This window comes from Erinaceus europaeus, chromosome 12 (assembly GCF_950295315.1).
Source record: "Erinaceus europaeus chromosome 12, mEriEur2.1, whole genome shotgun sequence".
NCBI classification, from domain to species: Eukaryota; Metazoa; Chordata; class Mammalia; order Eulipotyphla; family Erinaceidae; genus Erinaceus; species Erinaceus europaeus.
Genome location: NC_080173.1, coordinates 76402757 through 76428778, shown reverse-complemented (window position 1 = coordinate 76428778; position 26022 = coordinate 76402757). Strand labels below are relative to the sequence as shown.

Sequence of the window (26022 nt, the reverse complement as noted above, 5' to 3'; positions counted from 1 at the left end):
GCCCTCCGCACCCCTAATACACTGGCGCTCTCTGGGGGGAAGGGAGCAGCGTTGGTTTCGTGTTTGCTTAGGGAGGGACAGGGAAAACCCTGAACTGTGCGAGCCGATTTTTCCGAGGAGGACGTGACACAGCTTCAGGCTGTCGCGACTACCGAGCACCGCGCTCATCTGAACCCTCCACTACCCTCCTCACCCCACCCGTTCCCGCGGCTGCAGAGTGATATCCCTGGAGAAGATGAGAAGAAGACAGACCACTGTCTATAAACCTAAGGGAGAGGAAAAGAGCCACTTACTGATAGGGGTTTGGGGCTTCTCTCTATGAGTAATTCAATGACTGAAATGGGATTGTCTGGTCTTGACCAGAAATGAATTAAACACACTGTTGTTTTTTTAATTTATTTAATTTTTAACTTTTTTTTTTTTTACTTATTTTCCCTTTTGTTGCTCTTGTTTTTTTTTTATTGGTGTCGTAGTTATTATTGTTGTTATTGATGTCATTGTTAGATAGGACAGAGAGAAATGGAGAGAGGAGGGGAAGACAGAGAGGAGGAGAGAAAGACACATGCAGACCTGCTTCACCACCTGTGAAGTGACTCCCTTGCAGGTAGGGAGCCTTAAGTTGGTCCTTGTGCTTTGAGCCACGTGCTCTGTGCTCTTAACCCGCTGCACTACCGCCGGACTCCCACAATGTTTTTTTAAATATCTTTTTTTTTTTTTTTTCCTAAGTAGAGCTCAGCTCCTCCTTATGGTGGTACTAATGATTGAACCTGGGACCTCGGAGTCTTAGGCATGAGAGTTTGCTTGCATAACCATTATACTATCTTCCCTCTTTATTAACATGAGAGAGGGAGAGAGTGAGGGAGAGTCCACACATAAGAACATCACTCAGGTAAAGTTAATGTGATGCCAGGAATCAAACTATATCTTGCTTTGAAGTCCAGCTCTCTAGCCACTGTACCACCTGTGACCAAAAGTAAATTTACTTCCAGATGTTTCCCTGAATCCTCCAGCTCTGTACAAGCTTCACAAAAACTCAGGGCAGCAAGATAACTCACCTGAGTAGGGCACCTGCCATTCATTGTTGTATGCACCACCAGGTTAGAGCTCAGCCCCCAGGGCCTGGAGAAAGCTTAAGGTCTCTGTGGTATCTTTCCATCTCTATCTGAAAAAAATCTGTTTCTTTTTTTTATATTTTATTATTTATTTACTAATTTTATTTTGCCTCCAAGGTTATCACTGGGGCTCAGTGATGACACTACGAATCCACTGCTCTTGGAGGCTAGTTTTTCCCTTTTGTTGCCCTTGTTTATCATTGTTGTTATTATTATTGTTATTGCTGTCATTGTTGAATAGGACAGAGAAATAGAGAGAGGATGGGAAGATGGGAAGACAGAGGGGGGAGAGAAAGACACCTGCAGACCTGCTTCACCACCAGTGAAGCGGACTCCCCCCCCCCCCCTGCAGTTGGGAGCCAGGAACCTTGTGCTTTGTGCCATGTGCACTTAACCCGATGTGTTACTGCCCACCACCCCCTGCCATTTATTTATTTTTAAAGGTGAGAAATTGAGAGAAAGAGAAACCCTTGTAGCCTTGCTTCACTGCTTGGGAAGCTTCCCCCTTGCAGGTGGGCACCAGGGGCTTCAACCTGGGTCCTTGTGCATGGTAGCATATGCACTCAACCAAGAGTGCCACAAGGCTAGAAAAGGTCTTCCCTGCAGGTCAGTGGAGAAAAAGAGAGAGGGGGAGAAAGAATCATTCACAGAGCCAAAGAATGTCGATTAGATGTTGATTAGCTAAGGGTGTTTTTGTGTTTTGTTTAGACCAGGGCACTGCTCAACTCTGGTTTATGTGGTGGATTTAACTCAGGACCTTTGATGCCTCAGGCATGAAAGTCTTTATATCAACAAGGGCAACAAAAGGGAAAAAATAGCCTCCAGGAGCAGTGGATTTGTAGTGCAGGCACCGAGCCCCAGCAATAACCCTAGAGGCAAATAAATAAAATTTTTTAAAAAGAAAAAAAGTCTTTTTATGAGTTTGGACAATGGCAGCACCTGGTTGAGCACACATAGGATCCAAGTTCAAGTCCTCCCTCATACAGGGAGGAAACTTCATAAGTAGTGAAGCAGCACTGCAGGTCGGTCTCTCTATCTCCCCTCTCCTTCTCAATTTCTCTGTCCTATCAAATTAAAAAATCTTTAAATGGGGAGGATTAAGTGCACGTGGCACCAAACGCAAGGACCGGCGTAAGGATCCCGGTTTGAGCCCCCCGCTCCCCACCTGCAGAGGAGTCGCTTCACAGGTGGTGAAGCAGGTCTGCAGGTGTCTGTCTTTCTCTCCCCCTCTCTGTCTTCCCTCCTCTCTCCATTTCTCTCTGTCCTATCCAACAATGACATCAATAATAACTATAACAATAAAAACAAGGGCAACAAAAGGGAATAAATACATAAATAAATATTAAAAAAAATTTTAATGTTATTTAATTTGATAGGACAGAGAGAAATTGAGAGGGAGGAGGGATAGAGGGGAGACAGGCACTTGCAGACCTGCTTCACCGATAATGAAGCTCCCACCACCACTGCAGGTGAGGAGCAGAGTCCTTGTGCATGGTAAGGTGCCCATAGCCAGGTGCACCACAGCCGGGCTCCTATAAAATGAGTGTTTTTTTTTTTTTTTTAAGATTTTATTTATTTTATTAATGAGAAAGAAAGGAGGAGAGAGAGAAAGAGCCAGACATTACTCTGGTACATGCGCTGCCGGGGATTGAACTCAGGGCCTCATGCTTGAGAGTCTAGTTCCTTAACCACTGCGCCACCTCTTGGACCACTAAAATAAGTTTTTAAAGTCTGTTTGCAAGCGCAGTGGGTTAAGTGCAGTTGGCACAAAGCGTAAAGACAGGTGTAAGGATCTTGGTTCGAGCCCCCAGTTCCCCACCTGCGGGAGGTTCAATTCACAGGTGGTGAAGCAGGTTTGCAGGTGTCTTTCTCTCCCCCTCTCTGTCTTCCCCTCCTCTCTCCATTTCTCTGTGTCCTATCCAACAACGATGGCATCAATAACAATAATAACTACAACAATAAAACAAGGGCAACAAAAATGGAATAAATATATTTTTAAAAAGTCTATTTTTTGCATAACTACTATCTCCCCACCCCTAGTGTTCCTATTTCCGAGTGAATAAGCAATGTAAAGAAAAGAGGTATTGGGGGGGTTGGTAGCATGTTTATGCAAAGAAACTCTCATGCCTGAGGCTCCAAAGTCCTCCCCTCCCCCACCCCCATAAGCCAGAGTTGATCAGAGCTACGACCTTGCAGTTCCAATAAGGCAGAAGTGTTCAATCGATGACTGTAAACTATTACCCCCCCAATAAATAAAATAAAATAAAATGTCCAATTGCGTTCTCATGTAATGACCACAGCCAAACCCCAGAAGTGTCCCTGGGTCGCTGGCTCAGGCTGGTTGATTGTCAGTGTGAGGGTGGGGTGTGTAGGGGGGAAACCTGGTCACCTGGGACACTCGTGCTCTCACCTAGAAACCGATTCGGCCTTGGTTGACCCAGGAGCCCCACAGGGGTTAATGTGTAACCTTGGAGCCATCACTGGGAGGCAGTGCAAACACCCAGACCGCTTGATCCATGGGTCTATGGCGCCTCGGCATTCTACTGCCTTTTTCTTTTCTTTCTTTAACCAGAGCACTACTCAGCTCTGGCTTATGGTGGTGCGGGGGATTGAACCTGAGACTTTGGAGCCTCAGGCATGACAGTCTTTTTGCATAACCATAATGCTATCTACCCTCGTCCCCTAGTGCCTTTTTCTCTGGCGGGGTGTTTTCCCGCTCCCGATTTCCTTCAGGACCCCCTTATTCACTCCCAGCCCCTCCCTACTCCCCCTCCCTCTGGCAGGGTGTCTGGCTAACTTTCCCCCAAACATCTCTTTCGAAACGGGAGGGGATTCCGCGGTGATGACAGGGTGACACCTAGTGGCCAGGAGCTGTAATTGCTCCAGGGTCACGCCAGCAGCCTGTGCAAATGCACGACTTCTCCGCCCAGGTCTCGGTGGAGCCATGAGTGAGCTGATACTGTTTGCCGGAGGACTGTGACAGTCACGGGGTCTCAGGAGCCCGAAAGCGGGTAGGGGGAGTGACGATGGCTCGACTCAGTCAGTGGTTGGTTTCCAGGCCCCTTGCGGGGCGCGGTGCTGACAGCAGTAAACACGGCCGCGCGTGGCCTGAGGTCAGGGCCCTCGCAGTGGGCAAACCGTCCTCCTACCTCCGGGGCCTGGCGCGCAGAGGACGAGGGTGTGTGGCGGTCCCGCCCACTCCTGGGCAGAAAGGAGTGGAGGGCGGGGAGTCCTGGCAGTGCCCGCCCCCCGGGGAGCTGGTGGCCCGGGGGAAGGAAGGAGGGGGCCACAGGGTAATGAGGCCAAGCGAGCACGGCGGGACTCCGCCGGCGTTCAGGCGGCGCCTGCAAGGGCTGGCTCGGCGGTGGCCCGGAACAAGCCCCTCTTCGCCCGAAGTCGGCGGGTGCCAGGCGGGGCCTGGGGGCCCCCGGGAACCGGCGTGCGCGCCCTGGGCGTTGCAGAGGCGTCGGAGAGGCGGGGGCTGGAAGCCGGGGCGGGGCCGGGGCGCCGCAGCTGCGGGGGGCGGAGGCAGAGGCCGGCGGGGAGGGGACAGGAGGAGCCAAGGGGCCTAGAGGGCTCTGCGAAAACTGTAGGAGGCCGGCGGCCGGCGGGAGAGGCGTCCGAGGGGCAGCCTGCTTCCCAGAACTACCAACCCGCAGACGCTGCCTAAAGGGCGGGCAGACAGACAGCCGGGAGGGCCAGCATGCCCCCACTGTTGTTGCACCCCGCTCTGCCGCTGCTGCTGGGCGCCACGCTGACCTTCCGGGCGCTCCGCCGCGCGCTCAGCCGCCTGCCCCTGCCTGCGCACGTGCGCGCCGACCCCCTGCGCACCTGGCGCTGGCACAACCTGCTCGTCTCCTTCGCGCATTCCATTGTGTCAGGGATCTGGGCACTGCTGTGGTGAGTTGGAAGATTGGGGGAGTAAGGTGGCTAAGGGGTCCGCTTATGTTTCTGTTATTCTCGGGCCAGCTGAGGCCAAGCCTGCTCACCTGATTGTCTGTTGGAATACTATCCAACCAGAAGCTACAGCGGCCTCAGGAGAGGGGGATATCTTCTGGGAAACGGGAGGCACCTGGGTTTCTGCCAAAACCCTCCTCGCTCCCCAGTGAGGCTTCCTTGGGACAAGCAAACATCTTGGGAATTGAGGGCGTTTGGGGAAGCCAAGGTGGAAGCCTGACTCCTTCCACCCCTTTCAGTGTATGGCAGACCCCGGAGTTGCTGGTGGAGATTGAGACTGCATGGTCCCTTTCCGGCTATTTGCTCGTCTGTCTCTCAGCAGGTAAGTCCAAGTGCAAGTAGGCTGTGGGACAGAGGACAACCTTTGGTCTTTTATCACTCCTCACCCCATCCCACCCTTCTACTAGGGTATTTCATTCACGATACAGTGGACATCGTGGTTAGTCATCAGGCTCGTGCTTCTTGGGAATACCTGGTCCATCACATCATGGTGAGTAGGTGTTGTGGTACTGAGCCGGTTCTAGCAACCAGACTAAACCCTTTCTGAATGATAGAGGGGAACCATCTTTTCTTAAAACCAGTCCTTAAATTTTGATGCAAGGGAGCTGAAGGTTAACAATATTAGCCTTGGTTTATTAAGCCCACTAACCTATGGGCTCAAGTTTGCCTCACAATGGAAAAGTCAAATTGTGTTTCCTGGCCCACAATCTAGTATCATTGATATTTCCCCACCAGTCCTTGTATTGCTTGTGTTCCTAACCTTTTTTTTTTTTTCCTCCCTCAAGGCCATGGGTGCCTTTTTTTCTGGCATCTTTTTGACCCGTTTTGTTGGAGGAGGTGTCTTAACACTACTAGTGGAAGTCAGCAACATCTTCCTCACCATAAGAATGATGATGAAGATTAATAATGCCCAGGATCATCTCCTCTACCAGGTCAACAAGTATGTCAACCTAGTGATGTACTTTCTCTTCCGCCTGGCTCCACAGGCCTACCTCACCCATTTCTTCCTACGTTACGCTGGCGAGAGGACTCTTGGAAGTTTTCTGCTTAGTATCCTGTTAATGCTGGATGTTATGATCCTCATCTACTTTTCTCGCCTCCTCCGTTCAGACTTTTGCCCTGATCGGGCTCCCAGCAGGCAACACAAAGACAAGTTTTTAACTGAATGAGAGTAAGAGCCTGGCAATGGACTGGTGACAAGGACAGCAAACAGCCAAGAAAGGCCTTAACCTGAGATGAGACCAGCCTTAACTTAGGGTGTGGTGTGTCCCCTGGGACTGGCATGTCTGCCTTTGAAGCTCAGTATCCACTATTGAAAAACACTAATGAAAGCACTCCTCTGAAGTCCTTGTCCTTTCTCTTGGGCAAGGGATGCAGACAGACCGGTTGGGCATGGTAGATGGGTGTAAAGATCAAGTAGTTGTAAGCAACCAACCCACACTGCCCCAAAATAGATGCAACATGAAAACAATGGGTACTGGTTTCATAAGGGGCTTTTTTGTTTTAATCCCACAACTGGGTCATATCCAACACACGCGAGTTCCCACCCCCAGAAAACCATGCAGAGGTGATAGTGTTTAGTGTCCTAGCTAGGACAATGTGTATGAATGACCTCCCTCTATCCCAACCAGAAAATTCACATGAAGACAAGAAACATAAATATATACAGTGAAAAGTTATATTTAGAATTAGGCAGCTGGACTCAGTCTAGATGATCCCAATCTGAAAAACAAAATGAGAATTTCATTACTAGAAGCTGAAATTTTAAGATTCAACTAAAATATCAAGGTTAAAAATAAAAAAGCAAAACAAGGGACCTGCCCATTTAAAACTAATTAATTAAAGCCAGGCTTTGGTCAATAACCCAGGGTGAGGAGGGAGTTAGGGGTAAAGAAAGTTTGTAGCAAAGAAGGCTTACTTTGTTGGCAACATCCAAGGCATCGTAGTCAGGAGCCAATCGAACATATGCCTTCTTCTCTCCATCAGGTCTATGGCGGAAGAAGGGAGATCTAAGTGTCTGCTGCCCACGTGCCCTTACTGCCCCAGTTTCTGGGACAGGCATCATGGTTCCGTTGTGTATATCTTTTGTCAAGTAACCCCCCCCCCCATAATGTGGAATGTGCAGCTAAGGAAGTCACTAAACCACACCTAGTCAAGACTCATCTAGGTAATCTGACAGTGTTATTTTTATGGGCTACTCTATCGAAAGGTAGTTTTTTCAAAGTTGATGCAAGGGTCTTTGGGGAAGGCTGTGTGCATTTCCTAAGATGTGTAATAAAGTCCCACTTCTAACCTCAAAAACAGCAACAGGGAAGCTTCCCCATCTCAGACTGAGAGACCACAGCACTGAGATTTCTTAAATGTGGTGGGAATCAGACTCAAGCCTGGGTTTTCACATGGCTAAGTAGCTCACTATCCAAGTGAGCTATTTTGTTAACCTGCAACAAAAAATCCATTTCGTTCAGATTTCCTGACTTGAGGCCTCACTCACCTGATCAGGGTGTTGACCTTGGCCACATCAATGTCATAGAGTTTCTTTACAGCCTGTTTTATCTGGTGCTTATTGGCCTTGACATCCACAATGAAAACAAGTGTGTTATTGTCTTCTATCTTCTTCATGGCTGACTCCGTGGTCAGGGGGAACTTGATGATGGCATAGTGGTCAAGCCTGCAGTAAAGAAGACACAACGGTCACCTGGTCTGGGTCAAGCAGGGTTGTTTGTGTAGTATGAGAGCTCAGGTGCATCAGACAATGAGATAGAAATCAGCCTTTCTCAGACTTTGGTCGCTATACAGAATCATCATTTGCACCGTTGAATTAGTGAAAGAACATGTTTGAGGCCGCAGATTAAGTTTTCAGCATTGCATGTGCCACAATAGTTCTGAGCTCTACCACCCCTCACCCCTACATGAGATAAGTAAAACATCGAGGAAGTAAAAGTAAGATAGACAAAAGTTAGCCATTTTACTTAAAAGGCTTGAAACCCACCAACCTCCCACTAATCCCCAATCGTGTTTGGGATGTTGATGTATTTTGCCCACTTCCAGCTGTTCCTTGAGAGTAAAGTTCAGGGGCGGGGTGAAGCTTACACTGACTGTTGCTGCAAGGTCTGTCAAATGCAGCTATGCTCACTCCCGTAGACTGCCCACTATTTACATACTTAGTGGCACAAGGACACAAATATATGTTCCCAAAAAGTTTAACCTTATATTCCATCACTTATGAAAACAAAATTAACCCCCACAAATTACAGTACTTACTTGTTTCTCCTGGGGGCGCTCTTGCGAGGATACTTGGGCTGTCTTCGGAGCCGCAGTGTCTTGGGCCGACGGAAGGTAGGTGACGTGCGGATCTTCTTTTTCTTATGGCTGTGGACGCCTTTCAGCACTGCTTTCTTGGCCTTCAAAGCTTTGGCTTTGGCTTCAGCTTTGGGAGGGGCAGGGGCTGATAGGAGAAGAAAAGAACGTTACCGTATATACCAGCGCTGATCACTTCCGGCCTCAAGACCGGCAGTGGGCGCTCCAGCCCACACGTGCATCAGTGGTTCCTTTGAAGACATCACCAGTCTCAGATTAAAATTTTTCTATCATTTGCACGTAATGAGGCTATATATATCCGCCTAATACAAAGAAAGGAGAAAGTAAGTAAAGCACTGACTGCTTACAGCTCTTGGGAATGGGTCGGTTAAGCTCCCCGAGAGCTGATTATCTAGTTAGCTCCGGCAAGCAATGCTGGCAGGACGGCCTACCCAGACCACGCGGCTGGCCCCACACCGACCTCAGCGTAACCGAAAGGCCAGGAACAGCTCCAGAAAAATCCCCATACAGTCCTCCCGGTTCACTCACAGTGTAGAAACCCCAGACCAGCCAGCTGTGGCCCCCATGGCCCCAGCACACACCTTCCTTCTTTGCTTTCGGCGCCATCTTCGTAGAAAGACTTTCTGGTAGCCGGGCCCACGGGCTTATAGACCCAAGGCGCACCCAAATCTCGCGATGTTTTATACTGAGTGATGATTGGGTAATTTTCAGCGTGATGCTTTCTGGGAATGGTAGTTAGATTTACCCTCCTCGCGAGAGGGACTAAGCATGCGTCATCCCGCCCCTCGAGAAAAACACTAGAGCTTATTGGGGATTGTAGTTTTTTTAGAGACACGTGTTTACTTGCTCGGGCGGATGAATAGTGTAGCTGTCTGCAACTCCGGTCTAGACCTGAACAATTTCCATCTCCAGCGACTTCAGTGTCAGGAAAGATTACTGACAGTAACACTGTTGATGGACTCAGGGAGAGTGAAACAAAGTTCCATAACGTTGGATCAGAATTTGCTCTCTGTTCAATTCCCGTAGATAGTCTGTAGAAATTGACTTTCTGCGAGGGGATGAGGCGACAAGAAGGAAAGAAAAAACAAAAGTGAGGCAGAGGAGAAGCCAAGTGTCAGCGGAGGTAAGAGGCGGCCACATCTGCCCCTCTTTATCTGTGACAACTAAGTTTCATGCAGTTTTCCTGACAGGTCTCAAGGAAACAGACCAGTATTACAAACTTCAGTGCAGAGTGCTTCCATTTGTTAGTTCTTGCAAGTTTATTCATACGCCTATACCTTCCCGACTCCAGTCGCCTGTGCATTCTCAAATTCAGTACCTGACACTGACCAAGGTTTAGTATCTAGTTTAGCCCTAGTTTGCTTCTCTGAGGCAGCTAAGAGCCTGTCCTACCAAGATCCCGCCCTGCCTTTCCACTCCCCTGTTGGAGCCTGATTTTTCCCTTTGACGGCGAGATTTCTTTTTTTTTTAATTTATTCATGAGAGAAAGAACCAGATATCACTCTGGTACATGTGCTGCCGGGGATTGAACTCAGGACCTCATGCTTGAGAGTCCAATGCTTTATCCACTACGCCACCTCCCGAACCACGGTGAGATTTCTTGTATTATCACCTCTTCTGCAAAACTACGAAACGGACAAAGTTGACTTTGGCATGAAAGATTCCAATGGGGTCTGAGGGAAGAGATTCTATATTGGAGGTGAGCCCTCCTCAAAGGATGGAGTTCCCAGCCCACTGAACCATTCTCCACTGAGGGAAGAGACTTGGTTTTCACACACGCACCCCCACCCCACCCCACCCCACCCCACATCCTTGGAGAGAGAAGACACCAGAGTTCGGATCTTTCTTCGGTGGACCCCCACCCCTCACCCAGGTCAGACGGGCGAGCAGGGGCAGACTCGTATGAGTCATGATCTGGGCCTGGAGATGCGGAGGGAAGCGCCGCCTCTCTCTGGGCCCCTTCTCTCCCCTTCTCCCCTCCCTGCGGCTTCTTGGCGTAGCCAGATGCTGCGCAGCAGTCACCGATTCTCCATCCCCCTTCGGCTGGGGAAGGGGGCCGGTGGAGGCGCAAAGGTTCCGGGGCGCCGAGACCTGGTGGATACCGACCCCTGGCAAGTTTCAGTCTGGGTGGGGGCGACTCTGGGGCCCGGGAGGGGCTGGGGGGGATGGGGGTTGAGCTGGGGCAGCGCTGAGGGGAGGAGAGGGGGAGGCCAGGGCGGGCTGGGAGACCGGGAGCTGCCGGGAGAGGGGCGGGGGGCGGCCCTTCTCCTGGAATTTCCGGGGATCGTGTTACGGCGGTGGCCTAGGCGGAGAGGAGGGACGCCGAGCCCCGGACAGCTGCCGCAGCCCCCACCACACCCCCTCCTCCAGCCCCCCGGGCTCTGCTGCACGGCTCCGCGCACTCTGCCACCCGGCCCGCTCTGTTATGATCGGGTCGCCGCCCCCACCCCGCGCTGTCGTCGGATCCCCGCGGCCCCGAGTCATTGTCGGCACTCTCCGGCCCCGAGTTATTGTAGGGTCTGCCCGGGCCCGGCCCCCACCGCCGCGGGACGGGACTCCTCGCCCCCACCCGGCGGCCCAGGGGTCTCCCCGCTCCCGGGTCATCTTTGGGGCGCCCCGGGCCCGGGTGGTAGTGGGTGCACCCCGGCCCGGGGTGATCGTCTCTCCCCCGTGGCCCGCGGTGGTCGTAGCGGCCCCGAGGCCGAGGGCTCCCGCAGGTTGCCCGTGGCCCCGAGTGATAGTCGGTACAGCTCGGTCGCGAGTGATCGTCGGGTCTCCACGGGTCGCCGGGGCGGGTCAGGCCCCCGAGCCTCCCCTGGTCGCCCCCCGAGGTCGCAGGCGAGATGAACCTTCTGGCGCCGGTGCGGAGGGACCGCGTCCTGGCGGAGCTGCCCCAGGTAGGCGCCTGGGCCACGTCGGACTCCCGGCTGCGGCGGGGGCGGGCGGGCGGGCGGCCAGGAGCTGGGTGTGATCCGCTGCGCCCGCCCATTGGGCCCAGCCCTGCCTCCCAGCCGGCCCGCAGCTTCTGGGTGGTCCCCTCCCCACCCCTGCCCCGCGCAAGTTCTTGGCGGAGGGACTTGGGCCAGGAGTGGGTGAGTCCCCCTTCTCTCCATCTCTCTCAGTGCCTGAGGAAGGAGGCCGCCTTGCACGTCCACAAAGACTTCCACCCCCGGGTCACCGGCGCCTGCCAGGAGCACCGGACAGGCACCGTGGGGTGAGTTAGAGACACTCACACAAAGCTCCAGGGCAAGAGGAAGGGGCATCATGGTTATGCAGAAAGACTTTCTGAGGTTCTGGGTTCAATCCCCCACACCACCATAAACCAAAGTTGATCAGTGCTCTAGTGTCCTCCCCCAGCCTATCTTTCTCTATGCATCTTTCTCTCATTAAAATAAAACAGGGTGGTAGCTCAGCGGGTTAGGCGCACCTGGCGCAAAGCGCAAGGCTGTGAAGCAGATCTGCAGGTGTCTATCTCTCCCCCTCTCTGTCTTCCCCTCCTCTCTCCATTTCTCTCTGTCCTATCCAACAATGATGACATCAGTAACAATAACTACAACAATAAAAAACAAGAGCAACAAAAAGGGAAAATAAATATTTAAAAATTTAAAATAAAAAAAAGTAAAGCAGGGTGCTTGCTGGGCGGTGGTGCACCCGGTTGAGCACACACCTTAGGATGTGGAGGGACCCTCTTCCCACCTGAAGGGGGACACTTAATGAGCAGTGAGCAGGTTTGCAAGTGATCTTTTTTTAAAAAAAATTAATTTATTTTTACCAGAGCACTATTCAGCTCTGGCTTATGGAGGTTCGGGGATTGAACCTGGGACTTCAAAGCCTCAGGCATGAGAGTCTGTTTGCATAACCATTATGCTATCTATCCTCCGCCCACAGGTGATCTTTCTATGTCTCCCTCTCTCTCCTTGCCATATAAATATAAAATACAGTGGTCTGGGAGGTGACAAAATGGATAATATACTGGATTCTCTACCATGAGGTCCCGAGTTGAATCCCCAGCAGCACATGTACCAGAATGGCATCTGGTTCTTTCTCTCTCTCCTATAGTCCTCATGTATAAATAAATTCTTTTTTTTCAGAGGACCTAGTGGGGGTTGTATTGTTATATGGGAAACTGGGGAATGTTATGCATGTACAAACTATTGTACTTACTGTTGAATGTAAAACATTAATTCCCCAATAAAAAAAATCAGAGTAAATATATATATATATATATATATATATATATTTCTCATTGTCTAGGAAGTGGTATGCTGGGGAAAAAAAGTTCTTTTTTTTAAAAAAAAAAAAAAGGAAAAAAGAAAAGGGAGATGACCACCTGGAACGATGTATTCCTAGTGCTGACACCGAATCCCAGTGATACCCCTAGTGGCAATTAAAAAAAAAGAACCAGTGGTCCTGGATGTGGCACAGTGGATAAAACATTGAACTTTCGAAGTCGGGAGGTGGCGCAGCGGGTTAAGCGCACCTAGCGTGAAGCTCAAGAACCGGCATAAGGATGCCAGTTCGAGCCCCCGGCTCCTGACCAGCAGGGCAGTCGCTTCACAGGTGGTGAAGCAGGTCTGCAGGTGTCTATCTTTCTCTCCCCCTCTGTCTTCCCCATTTCTCTCTATTTCTCGCTGTCCTATCCAACAATGACATCAATGACAACGACAATAATAACTACAACAACAATAAAAAATAAAGTCAACAAAAGGGAAAAATAAATTAATTAATTTTAAAAAAACTAAAAAAAAACATTGAACTTTCAAGCATTAGGTTCCAAGTTCAATCTCCTGTAGCACATATACCAGAGGGATAGGTGGTTCTCTCTCTCCTATCTTTGTCTTCAGTAAATAAATAAAATCTTAAAAAATAAATAAAACACACACACACACACAAATAGTCGAGGCTTGGTGGTGGTGCTCCTGGTTGGGCTCACATGTTACAATATGCAAGCCCCTATCCCCAACTGCAGTGGAAGGAAAAGCTTTGTGAGGGTGAAGCCATGCTGCAGGTGTCTCTATCTCTCTCCCTTTCTTTTTAAATTTTTTATTATCTTTATTTATTGGATGGAGATAGCCAGAAATCAAGAGGGAAGGGGGTAATAGAGAGGGAGAGAGACAGGCACCTGCAGCCCTGCTTCACCGCTCATGAAGCTTTCCCCCTGCAGATGGGGACCTGGAGCTTGAACTCAGGTCCTTGCATATTGTAATACGTGCTCTCAATTAGGTGCGCCACCACCCGGCCCCGTCTCTCTCCCTTTCTATCACCCCCTTCCCTCTTTATTTCTGGCTGACTCTATCCAATAAATAAATAAAGATAGGGAGTCTGCGGTAGCACAGCAAGTTAAGCGCAGGTGGCGCAAAGCGCAAGGACCAGCATAAGGATCCTGGTTTGAGCCCCCAGCTCCCCACCTGCAGGGAACTTGCTTCCCAGGCGGTGAAGCAGGTCTGCAGATGTCTATCTTTCTCTCCCCCTCTGTCTTCTCCTCCTCTCTCCATTTCTCTCTGTCCTATACAACAACGACATCAGTAATAACTACAACAATAAAAACAAGGACAACAAAAGGGAATAAATATTTATAAATAAAGATAATTTCTAAAAAGTTTTTTTTCCCTATTGTTGCCCTTGTTGTTTATTGTTTTTGCTGTCATTGTTGTTGGGTAGGGCAGAGAGAAATTGAGAGAGATGGGGAAAACAGAGAGGAAGAGGAGGAGAGAAAGACACCTGCAGACCTGCTTCACCACTTGCGAAGTGACCCCTCTGCAGGTGGGAGCTGGAGGTTCGAACTGGATCCTTACGCCTATCGTTGCGCTTCTTCCATATGCGCTTAAGCACTGCAATAACGCCTGGCCCCCTAAAAAAAAGTTTTTTAAAGTCCCAGGAAACGCAACTATCAAGATACACAACAACCCAACTCTTGGGGTTCCGTTTCAGCTTTTACCAGCTATATGGTTAGCCCCCCATTTTTAATGCCCCATTGTTTTCTCCAGCAAAGCTGTAGAAAGTCCTGAGATGGAGTGGGTTAGAAACGTGGCAATTGGGAGTTGGGCGGTAGCGTAGTGGGTTAAGCACACTTGGCGCAAAGCTCAAGGATCGGCATAATGATCTCAGTTCGAGTCCCCGGCTCCCCACCTGCAGGGGAGTCCCTTCACAGGCGGTGAAGCAGGTCTGCAGGTGTTTATCTTTCTCTCCCCCTCTCTGTCTTTCCCTCCTCTCTCCATTTCCCTCTGTCCTATCTAACAATGACGACGTCAATTACAACAACAATAATTTTTAAAAACGACAAGGGCAACAAAAGGGAAAATAAATTAATTTAAAAAAAGAAAAGAAAAGATGGCTCCCTTGAGCCTTTAAAAAAAAAAAAAGAAAGGGAGTCGGGTGGTAGCAGTGGGTTAAGTGCAAGTGGCGCAAAGCGAAAGGACCAGCAGAAGGATCCCTGTTCGAGCCCCTGGCTCCCCACTTGCAGGGGAGTCGCTTCACAGGGGTTAAAGCAGGTCTGCAAGTGTCTTTCTCTCCCCCTCTCTATCTACCCCTCCTCTCTCCATTTCTCTCTGTCCTATCCAACAACAATGACATCAATAACTACAACAATAAAACAACAAGGACAATAAATAAATATTTAAAAAAGAAAAACAACGTGAGTTTAAAAAAAAAGAAAGAAAGAAAGGTGGCAATTGGGTCCAGGTGGTGGCACACCTGGTTGAGTGCACATGTCCCTGTGTGCAAGGACCCAAGATCAAGCCTTGATTCTTCAGAGAGGAAACTCCACAGATGGTAAAGCAGAACTGTAGGGGTCTCTCTCCCACTCCAGTTGTGAAGCTTTCTCCCTGCAGGTGGGGGACCAGGGGTTTGAACCCAGGTCTTTCACATTGTAACATAAGCACTCAACCTGGTGAGCCACCATCCAGCCCACCATCTCTCTCTTTCTCCCCTCTCTATTTCACTGTTTCTATCTAATAACTATAAAATAAAAGAGAAAGAGGTGGTCCGGGAGGTGGCACAGTGGATAAAACTTTGGACTCTAGGGAGTTGGGCGGTAGCACAACGGGTTAAGCGCACGTGGCGCAAAGCACAAGGACCAGCGTAAGGATCCAGGTTCGAGCCCCTGACTCCCCACCTGCAGGGGAGTCGCTTCACAGGCGGTGAAGCAGGTCTGCAGGTGTCTATCTTTTCCCTTCTCTGTCTTCTTCTCCTCTCTTCATTTCTCTCTGTCCTATCTAACAACAATGGCATCAATAAAGACAACAATAACTACAACAACAATGAAAAACAAGGGCAACAAAAGGGAAAATTAAAAAAAAACACACGCAAAACGATCTTAATCACTAAAGAAAAGTGGCAACAAGGGGAAGTCGGGCTGTAGTGCAGTGGGTTAGGCACACATGGCGTGAAGCATAAGGACCAGTGTAAGGATCCCGGTTTGAGCCCCTGGTTCCCCAACTGCAAGGGAGTCACTTCACAGGTGGGGGACTGGGATCTGCAGGTGTCTATCCTTTTTTCCCCCTCTCTGTCTTCCCCATCTCTCTCCATTTCTCTCTGCCCTATCTAACAACGATGTCATCAATAACAACAAGAATTTAAAAAATAAGGGGGGAAATAAGTAAATATATTAAAAAAAGAAAAGTGGCCGGGTGGCGGTATAGCATAATGGTTATGCAGAGACTTTCATGCCTGAGGCTCTCAAGTCCCAGGTTCAATCCCCCACACTGTCATAAGCCAGAGCTGAGCAGTGCTCTGGTAAAAAAAAAAAAAGGGGTCAGGCGGTGGCGCAGTGGGTTAAGCACATGTGGCGCAAAGCGCAGGGACCGGCGTAAGGATCCCGGTTCGAACCCGGCTCCCCACCTGCAGGGGAGTCGCTTCACAGGTGGTGAAGCAGGTCTGCAGATGTCTATCTTTCTCTCCCCTTCTCTGTCTTCCCCTCCTCTCTCCATTTCTCTCTGTCCTATCCAACAACGAATTGCGTCAACAAGGGCAATAATAATAACCACAACGAAGCTACAACAAGGGCAACAAAAGGGGGGAAAAATGGCCTCCAGGAGCGGTGGATTCATGGTGCAGGCACCGAGCCCAGCAATAACCCTGGAGGAGGAAAAAAAAAAGGCAATAGGATTCCTAAGGCGGATGTGTCCTATAGGAAGGAGTATTCATCAGCTTTCCACATATTTTCATACTTTTAAATTCCAGATTGTCTATAGAAATGCAAAAGTAGCAATATGGGTGGGGGTAGATAGCATAATGATTATGCAAAAAAGACACTCTTTGTCTAGGCTCTCAAGTACTAGGTTCAGTCTCCTGCACCACCATAAACCAGAGTTGAACAGTACTGGGGGGGGGGGGAGTAGCAATATATGTAATAGTTACCACCATCAATTGAACATTTACTGTTTTCCGGGCAGTGTATTTAGTACTTTTCTTTGTTTGTTTTAGCAGAGCACTGCTCAGCTTTGGCTTATGGTAGTTCATAATCATTGTGCTATCTCCCCAGCCCTGTAATCTTTCATTAAATGAAAATACCATCAGTCTAAGATGTTTCCTGATTTCAGAAATGTTGGAATGTATGTGTGAGGTGAGGGCACAAGAACCCAGTAAAGTCTATGGTAAATCCCCAATTAACGTATCTTGCAAATGGGGCTCAGAGAGGCAAAGTGAGTTAACCAAATTCACACAGTGAGTGGGAGAGCTGGAATTCAAATCATGTCTGATACTGAAGCACAAACTATTTCTCCCTAGCACATCTGTCCAAATGAACTGCTTGGGAAGCCCAGTGTCTATGGTAACCTTGAACTTTTGTGTGTTTGTTTTCCCGTCCAGGGTTATTGCTGGGGCTCCGTATATGCACTAGGATTCCACTGCTCCTCACGGCCATTTTTTCCATTTTATTGGATAGAACAAAGAAATTTAGAGAGGAGAGGGAGAGAGAAAGATAGGCACTGCAGACCTGCTTCAAAGCTTGTGAAACTTCTCCCCTGCAGGTGGAGAGTCAGGGGCTTGAACCCAGGTCCTCGTTCGGGTCCTTGCTGATAGTACTGTGTGTATTTAACTGGTGTGCCATCAACTGACTCCTGATCCCTCCCCCACTTTTGTTTTCTGCCAGATCACTGCTCAGCTCTTGCTTGTAAAAGTGCAGGAAATTCTTATGCTGTCTCTCCTGGCCCTTATTTATTTATTTATTTTGGATAGAAGCAGAGAGAAATTGAGAGGAAAGAGGGAGACAAAGGTGAGAGACACTGCTCACGAAGCTTCCCTCCTGCAAGTGAGGATGAAGGCTTGAACCTAGGTCCTTGCACATGACAACAGGTGTGCACAACCCGATGCACCACCTCCGTCCCCCCCCTTTTAATAATTGCTTATTTATAATGATAAGAGAGAGAAAGAACCAAAGCATCTTCTGGCACATGTGATGCTGGGATCAAACTCAGGTCTTCATGCACTTTAGTTACTGTCCTACCGCCTGAGGCACTGGCCTATTTTTTAAAAAATATATATATATTTAAAATTTTTTTATTCACGAGAGAGAGAAAGAACCAGACATCACTCTGGTACATGTGCTGCCAGGGACTGAACTCAGGACCTCATGGTTGAGAGTCCAATGCTTCATCCACTACACCACCTCCTGGACCACTGGTCTCTCTTTTTATCTCTGTCTCTCTCTCATGAAAATAATGGACCTAAGTTTGGAGTGCAAGTGCTTTGTGTCTCCAAATTGTTTTGCTCTATCATTAAGTGATGAAAGACTGCACCATATGTCAACAACTGTACTGTAAACTATTAAGCCCCTACTAAAATTATTATTTTATTTTTTACATTTCTTTTTAAAAAATATTTATTTATTTATTTATTTATTTATTCCCTTTTGTTGCCCTTGTTGTAGCCTTGTTGTGGTTATTGTTGTTGTTGATGTCGTTCGTTGTTGGATAGGACAGAGAGAAATGGAGAGAGTAGGGGAAGACAGAGATGGGGAGAGAAAGATAGACACTTGCAGACCTGCTTCACCACTTGTGAAGCGATTCCCCTGCAGGTGGGGAGCCGGGGGCTTGAACCAGGATCCTTACGCCGGTCCTTGCACTTTGCGCCACGTGCGCTTAACCCTCTGCGCTACCGCCCGACTCCCTAAAATTATTTTTTAAAGAAGAAGAAATAAAAGAAAGAAATAATCCAATGTCCAAGTTCAGTCCCCACACCACCACCACCATGAACCAGTATGCAGTGGTCTGGTGAGAGAGAGAGAAAAAAAAAAAAAAGATAGGATAGAGAAATAAATTGGAGTGGGGGTAGAAAGCATAGTGGTTATGTAAGGAGTCTCTCATGCCTGAGGTTCCACAGTCCCAGGTTCAATCCCCTGTATCACCATAAACCAGAGCTGAGCAGTGCTCTGGTAAAAATATTAAAAGGGGGGGTGTTATATAAAAGAAAGAAAGAGGGAGTTGGGTTTAGCACACATGGCATGCAGCACAAGGATCAGCTCAAGGATTCCGGTTCGAGACCCTGGCTCCCCACCTGCAAGGGGTTGCTTCACAAGCAGTGAAGCAGGTCTGCAGGTATCTATCTTTCCCCCTCTCTGTCTTCCCCTCCTCTCTTGATTTCTCTTTGTCCTATCCAACAACAATGATAGCAATAACAACAACAATAAACAAGGGCAACAAAAAGGAAAAAATAGCCTTCAGCAGCAGAGGATTCTAGTGCAGGCACCAAACCCCAGTGTTCACCCTGGAGGCAAAAAAAGAAAGAAAGAAAGAAAGAAAGAAAGAAAGAAAGAAAGAAAGAAAGAAAGAAAGAACCACAACAAGGGCAACTGAAATGGGAAAGATGGCCTCCAGGAGGAGTGGACTTGTAGTGCAGGCACCTAGCCCCTGCGATAACCCTGGAGGAAAAATAAAAAGAAAGGAAATTCTTTTTTTTTTTTTTCCTCCTCCAGGGTTATTGCTGGGCTCGGTGCCTGCACCATGAATCCACCGCCATTTTTTTCCCTCTTTTGTTGCCCTTGTTGTAGCTTCGTTGTGGTTATTATTATTGCCTTTGTTGACACAATTCGTTGTTGGATAGGACAGAGAGAAATGGAGAGAGGAGGGGAAGACAGAGAAGGGGAGAGAAAGATAGACACCTGCAGACCTGCTTCACCGCCTGTGAAGCAACTCACCTGCAGGTGGGGAGCCGGGGGCTCGAACCGGGATCCTTACGCCGGTCCCTGCGCTTTGCGCCACATGCGCTTAACCCGCTGCGCCACCGCCCGACCCCCAGGAAATTCTTAAAAGGAGAAAGAGTAGGGTGGGGGAGACAGCATAATGGTTATGCAAACAGACTCTCATGCCTGAGGCTCCTAAGTCCCAGGTTCAGTCCCCCGCACCACCATAAGCCAGAGCTGAGCAGTGCTCTGGTGTTTCTCTGTGTGTGTGTGTCTCTGTATCTCTCTCTCAAAAAAAAATTAAAATTAAAAAAGAGTTTTATTTATTTTCTTTTTCCTTTTTTATTATCTTTATTTATTTATTGGATAGAGAGAGCCAGAAATCTTGGGGGCGGGTGATAGCGAGGGAGAGAGACAGAGACACCTGCAGCCCTGCTTCACCACTTGCAAAGCTTTCTCCCTGCAGGTGGGGGCCAGGGGCTTGAACCCAGGTCCTTACTCACTAATGTGTGCATTTAACCAGATGCACCACTGCCTGGCCCCCACCTGGGACTGGAACACTGTAATGTGTGTGCTCAGCTAGGTGCGCCATCCCCTCCCCTCCCCCCCTTTTTTTCTTTTTATACCAGAGCACTGATCTATTGTGATGGTTACTGAATCTGGGACTTCTGGAATCTCAAGCATGAGAGTCTCTTTGTATAACCATTATGGTATCCACCCCTGCCCTATGCTCACTTCTTCTTCTTCTTCTTCTTCTTTTTTTTTTTAAGATTTTATTTATGTATGAGAAAGACAGGAGCAGAAAGAAAGAACCAGACATCACTCTGGCACATGTGCTGCCAGGGATCGAACTTGGGACCTCATGCTTGAGAGTCCAAAGCTTTATCACTGTGCCATCTCCCGGACCACTATGCTCACTTCTTTTGCTTACTTTTGTGTCCAGCAGGTTTAAGATCTCCAAGGTCATTGTGGTGGGGGACCTGTCTGTGGGGAAGACTTGTCTCATTAATAGGTAAGAAGGTGCTGGAACTGAGCTGGGTTGGACTGGGGAGCATGGGGCCAGACTAAGCCAGGCATCTGGGCTCAGCCAGAGCATTTGGTACCCCTTCAGGTTCTGCAAAGACACTTTTGATAAGAATTACAAGGCCACTATTGGAGTGGACTTTGAAATGGAAAGATTTGAAGTTTTGGGTGTTCCCTTCAGTCTACAACTGTGAGTGCTTCCTCCTCCTTGCCTTCTTTCAGCATCTGTGCCCCACCTCACCCACATCCCTGCACCTTCTCCTCACACTCTCCCAACACTCAGATCTACTTAAGTATCATCTCTCTCTCCACCTAGCTGGGATACTGCTGGACAGGAGAGGTTCAAATGCATTGCGTCAACCTACTATCGAGGAGCTCAAGGTTAGGGCTTGGGTGAAATGGGTTGGTGGGCACATTAGACCTGTGATCCTGAACTTTGAGGGACTGTGGAAATGAGCTGGGGGCATCAACATGGGGCTGTTTCTGCCTTTCTTTCAGCCATCATTATTGTCTTCAACCTGAACGATGTGGCCTCCCTAGAACATACCAAGTATGTGCGGAGACCGAAATACTAATGGGGGCTCTGGGAAGAAAGGGTTCAGAAAAGAGGGTTGGTTCAGGGGATTGGGCAGTGGCACACCTGGTAAAGTACACACATTACCATGCAGAAGGACCCAAGTTTGAGCCCCCCACTCCTCACCTGCTGAGGGGACACTTTATGAGAGTGGACGTAGGTCTGCAAGTGTCTATCTTTCTCTCTCCCTCTCTGTCTTCCCTTCCCTCTCAATTTCTCTCTGTCCTACCCAGTAAAATAGAAGGGGTTGAAAGATGGGGGGAGTGGCCCCCAGGAGTCATGGATTCATAGTGCAGTCACTGAGCCCCAGCAATAACTGGTAGCTAAAAAAAAAGAGGTTTGGTTGAGGGATGACAGGGAAGAGGACTGCAGCTAGGACCTGGGGTGTAAGCAGGCACAGGAATGTTGGGAAGAGTTGCCTGTGCGGTTTACGGTCCCTTGATGTCCACTGTCTGTGGCAGGCAGTGGCTTGCTGATGCTCTGAAGGAGAATGACCCTTCCAGTGTGCTTCTCTTCCTTGTGGGTTCCAAGAAGGACCTGAGTGTGAGTGTGCCAGTGGGGGGATTTCCTAGCTGGATGAGGGGAACCCTTGGCCCATTGTGACTCTGCCTTCTCTTCAGACTCCTGCTCAGTATGTGCTAATGGAGAAAGATGCACTCAGAGTGGCCCAAGAGATGAAGGCTGAGTACTGGGCAGTCTCCTCTCTCACTGGTAAGTCCCAGACAAGCCGATGGGACGTCGCTGCCTATTGGCCTTTCATTGTCTCTAGTTGTGCCCGGTGATGCCCTTCTGATCAGCTATATACTTTCTGTGTCAGGTGAAAATGTCCGGGAATTCTTCTTTCGTGTGGCAGCACTGACCTTTGAGGCCAATGTGCTGGCTGAGTTGGAAAAATCAGGGGTCCGGCGCATTGGAGATGTTGTCCGTGAGTGCCTGCCTGAATGAGGGGGTGGCAGAGAGCAGAGATTCAAGGGAAGTTCAAATCCTTGCTTACATATTTCCTGCCTTTCTTCAGGCATCAACAGCGATGACAACAACCTTTATCAAACTGCCAGCAAGAAGAAATCCACATGTTGCCCGTGAGAGGTGAGGGGACTCTGGAGACTGCCCAGCCCTGGGAGACTGCCACAGTGACTGTCTCAGAGCTTAGCCTCTGGACATTTGCACTAACTTTTTCTAAACCAAAGAGCTGCCCCTGAGTGGCAGTCCCCCTAGAAGGATAGTGGGACCAAGTTAGTCACTTCCTGCCATGCCAAAGACTGGATACTCTCCTCTAAGGGCTTTGCAGGGGGGGCAGTAGGGAGGTGGACCATATGACGTTGGCTCAGCCTGCTGGCCTTTTGGGTATGGATGCTTAATGATCCCAGCCTACACTGTGCCTTACACATTAAAGTCTTTTAGTAGCAATATGGGGGCTGTAGTCTTTTGTTGGAGATGAGGGGCATGGCATGAACAGCTGTATGGTTGTCTTTTAGAGCTGAAGCTTCCTGCTGGAATTGATTTTTTTTTTTTTTAATCAGGGCACTATCAGCTCTGGCTTATGGTGGGTAGGGGATTGAACCTGGAACTTTGGAGCCTCAGGCATGAGAGTCTCTTTAGATAACTAGTATGCTATCTACCCCTGCCCTTCAAAATAAATCTTTCTATAAATATTTTCTTTATTTTTTTATTATCTTTATTTATTTATTGGATAGAGACAGCCAGAAATCGAGGGGGAAGGGGGCGATAGAGATTGAGAAAGAGGGTGGGGGTAGATAGCATAATGGTTATGCAAGAGACTCTTGTGCCAGAGGCTTCAAAATCCCAGGTTCAGTTCCCCACACTACCATAAACCAGAGCTGAGCAGTGTCTAGTTAAAAAGAGAAGGGGGGAGTCGGGCTGTAGCGCAGCCTGTTAAGCGTAGGTGGCGCAAAGCACAAGGACCGGCATAAGGATACCGGTTCGAACCCCGGCTCCCCACCTGTAGGGGAGTCGCTTCACAGGCAGTGAAGTAGGTCTGCAGGTGTCTATCTTTCTCTCCTCCTCTCTGTCTTCTCCTCCTCTCTCCATTTCTCTCTATCCTATCCAACAACAACAATAATAACTACAACAATAAAACAACAAGGGCAACAATAGGGAATAAATAAATAAAATAAATATAAAAAAAAAAGAGAAAGGGGGCGGGGGGGAGTCGGGCCGTAGGCAGCGGGTTAATCGCACACTGTGATGCAAAGCACAAGGACCGAAGTAAGAATCCCGGTTCAAATGCCAGCTCCCCACCTGCAGGGGTGTTGCTTCACAGGTGGTGAAGCAGGTCTGCAGGTGTCTTTCCCCCCGCCCTCTTCCCCTCCTCTCTCCATTTCTTTCTGTCCTATCTAACAATGACGACATCAATAACTATTTTTCCCATTTTATTGCCCTTGTTGTTGTCATTGCTGTTGTTGTTGGATAGGATAGAGAGAAATGGAGAGAGGAGGGAAAGACAGAGAGGGAGAGAGAAAGACACCTGCAGACCTGCTTCACCGCCTGTGAAGCGATAATCCCCCCACCCCCCGCAGATGGGGAGCTGGGAGCTTGAACCAAGGTCCTTAAGCTGGTCCTTGAGCTTCATGCCATGTGCGCTTAACCCGCTACGCTACTGCCCGACCCCTTTAAGATTTTATTTATGAAAGTTGTTCGAGGGAGTAGGACGGTAGCGCAGTGGGTGAAGCACAGGTGGCACAAAGCACAAAGACCAGCATAAGGATCCTGGTTCGAGCCCCCGGCTCCCCACCTGCAGGGGAGTCGCTTCACAGGCGGTGAAGCAGGTCTGCAGGTGTCTATCTTTCTCTTGCCCTCCTCTCTCCATTTCTCTCTGTCCTATCCAACGACGACAATAATAACTACAACAATAAAACAAGGGCAACAAAAGGGAATAGGTAAATAAATATTTTTTTTTTAAAAAGAGAGAGTTGTTACGAAGCCACTAACCAAGTCCCACCGCAAACCAAGACAGACACAGTCAGAGTAACGATGTTCAAAGATTTATTCACAAGACACACATACAGGGGGGATCTCAGCGCTGAGAGTTCACTACCTGGGACGGCTCCCTGGGCTAGGAACTCTGAGCAACTTGAGACTCACTGTTTTATACTCTCAAGGGATGGAGGTTACACAAGCAGGATGTACACTTTATCTAAGGAAAAAAGTTACACAATACATCATTTTTAAAAATTTTATTTATTTTCCCTTTTGTTGCCCTTGTTTTTGTTGTTGTAGTTATTATTATTGTTGTCGTCGTTGTGGGATAGGACAGAGAGAAATGGAGAGAGGAGGGGAAAACAGAGGGGGAGAGAAAGATAGACACCTGCAGACCTGCTTCACAACCGGTGAAGCGACTCCGCTGCAGGTGGGGAGCCTTACTCCAGTCCTTGTACTTTGCGCCACGTGCGCTTAACCCGCTGCACTACCGCCCAACTCCACACACATACATTACATCTTGAGCAATATCTTTAACAAAGCAAAAGGGCACAAGTTACACATTACATCTTTATCTAAACAGTGCATTCCAATCTCTACCTATGGCATCAATCTTTATCTTATACAGAAGCAAAATGGCATCAATCTTTAACTCACACAGAAGCAAAATGAGGGAGTCGGGTTGTAGCACAGCAGGTTAAGTGCAGGTGGTGCAAAGCGCAAGGATGGGACCTATGTAAGGATCCCAGTTAGAGTCCCCGGCTTCCCACCTGCAAGGGGGCAAGCGCTGAGGCAGGTCTGCAGGTGTCTATCTTTCTCTCCCCCTCTCTGTCTTCCCCTCCTCTCTCCATTTCTCTCTGTCCTGTCCAACAATGACAACAATAACTACAACAATAAAACAACAAGGGCAACAACAGGGAATAAATAAATATTTTTTTAAAAGAAGCAAAATGAGCTGGTAAAGTTGAGTGGGTATTTCAAAAATTCAAACTGTCGCGTAAACACTTATTTTGCAACATCATTCTTGTAAGTTCAAACGAGTCATTTGTGGCTGCCCAGATGACTCGGGTGTTCCTGTGGGAGAGGTCAGCTTGTTTCTCAGCTTTTACTGTCTTTTACTTGTAAAGCAAGTCTCAAGTTTTGGAGGAACTCTCAAAATGGGGAGCTCTTGCTTTGAAAGCAAAGACAAGATAGAGAAAACCAGGGTATAACTTTATGCTATGCTGGGGATTGAACTAGTCTTGCTTGAGAATCTAACACCTTATCTACTGAGCCACCTCTCTGGTAGTGGAAGGGAGCATGCTACCACAGTACTGGCGCTCCCCCCAGTGCCACCATCTCACGTGATGTGGCAAGGCTTCAACCTGTATAGGATGGCAAGGCAGACATCCTACTTGGTGAATTATTCCCTTGGGTCCTGGTTATAGTTGTTTTTAGAGTCATTATGAGGGCTTTACCACTCCAAGGCCAACTTTTACAGATAGAGATAGAGGGAGCAAGTGTCTTTTAGACATCTAGACACTTAACCATGGGGAGATGAGAGGTTGTACCTATGTGTCAATAACTGTACTGTAAACCAGTAACCCCTCCCCCAATAAAGTATGTGAAAGGGAGAGAGTGGGAGAGGTAGCTATGAACATGGAGGTCCATATGTCCCTTTGAACTGTTTGAGCGTCCTTTGGATATATGCCTAACAGTGATATTGCTGGGTCATAATGTAATTCCATTTTTATTTAAGGACTCGCCATACAGTCTTCAAAAGGGGCTTGATGCCAAGAGAATTGAAGGGTGAAATGTGTGTAGTAACCATAATCCTTTTTTACACTTTCCTGGAATTGTTCTTTTCCATCTCTGTTACAGGACTGCTCACCATACCGTGCAGATCTTGTCAGTCTCTGTGTGTGTCCTCTGCCTGAACCACAGCACTGCACAGAATGTGGGGAGAAGGGATATAGTTCTGTGTTCTGGTGTATCTGTGAGGG

General features: G+C 48.6%; 3 protein-coding genes and 2 non-coding genes across 12 annotated transcripts; 2 read left to right on the top strand and 3 right to left on the bottom strand.

Annotated features, from left to right (window-relative positions):
• Window positions 1-4604: 4604 nt before the first annotated feature.
• On the top strand, window positions 4605-7229 carry TLCD1 (TLC domain containing 1). Of its 2 annotated transcripts, XM_060204036.1 has the most exons (5): window positions 4605-5012; window positions 5309-5391; window positions 5477-5559; window positions 5855-6022; window positions 7070-7229. In XM_060204036.1, exons 1-5 carry the CDS (start codon window positions 4816-4818, stop codon window positions 7163-7165), a joined length of 627 nt encoding a protein of 208 aa, XP_060060019.1. In that variant the 5' UTR covers window positions 4605-4815; the 3' UTR covers window positions 7166-7229. The 2 variants fall into 2 exon arrangements, with proteins under 2 accessions (XP_060060019.1, XP_007530760.1); XM_007530698.3 differs by lacking the exon at window positions 7070-7229 and having other exon boundaries at window positions 4616-5012; window positions 5855-6403.
• RPL23A (ribosomal protein L23a) lies at window positions 6726-10313 on the bottom strand. 2 transcript variants are annotated; one of them, XM_060204031.1, is made up of 6 exons: window positions 10257-10313; window positions 8916-9435; window positions 8331-8514; window positions 7561-7737; window positions 6988-7057; window positions 6726-6791 (listed from the first exon to the last, which is right to left on the bottom strand). In XM_060204031.1, the coding sequence occupies exons 1-6, from the start codon at window positions 10296-10298 to the stop codon at window positions 6777-6779; spliced, it is 1008 nt and encodes a 335-aa protein (XP_060060014.1). In that variant the 5' UTR covers window positions 10299-10313; the 3' UTR covers window positions 6726-6776. The 2 variants fall into 2 exon arrangements, with proteins under 2 accessions (XP_060060014.1, XP_016047012.1); XM_016191526.2 differs by lacking the exon at window positions 10257-10313 and having other exon boundaries at window positions 8969-9116.
• LOC132542299 (small nucleolar RNA Z17) lies at window positions 7809-7881 on the bottom strand. Its single transcript, XR_009553390.1, has one exon. It is a non-coding gene; the product is annotated as a small nucleolar RNA Z17 (small nucleolar RNA).
• On the bottom strand, window positions 8603-8666 carry LOC132542287 (small nucleolar RNA SNORD42). Its single transcript, XR_009553383.1, has one exon. It is a non-coding gene; the product is annotated as a small nucleolar RNA SNORD42 (small nucleolar RNA).
• RAB34 (RAB34, member RAS oncogene family) lies at window positions 10275-22510 on the top strand. 6 transcript variants are annotated; one of them, XM_007530699.3, is made up of 11 exons: window positions 10275-10460; window positions 11219-11284; window positions 11510-11601; window positions 20453-20518; window positions 20618-20719; window positions 20846-20910; window positions 21028-21079; window positions 21565-21646; window positions 21724-21814; window positions 21921-22028; window positions 22119-22510. In XM_007530699.3, the coding sequence occupies exons 1-11, from the start codon at window positions 10290-10292 to the stop codon at window positions 22184-22186; spliced, it is 963 nt and encodes a 320-aa protein (XP_007530761.1). In that variant the 5' UTR covers window positions 10275-10289; the 3' UTR covers window positions 22187-22510. The 6 variants fall into 6 exon arrangements, with proteins under 6 accessions (XP_007530761.1, XP_007530765.1, XP_060060016.1 ...); XM_007530703.3 differs by lacking the exon at window positions 10275-10460 and having other exon boundaries at window positions 11077-11284; XM_060204033.1 differs by lacking the exon at window positions 10275-10460 and having other exon boundaries at window positions 11099-11284; window positions 20594-20719; window positions 21538-21646.
• The last annotated feature ends 3512 nt before the right edge of the window (window positions 22511-26022 follow it).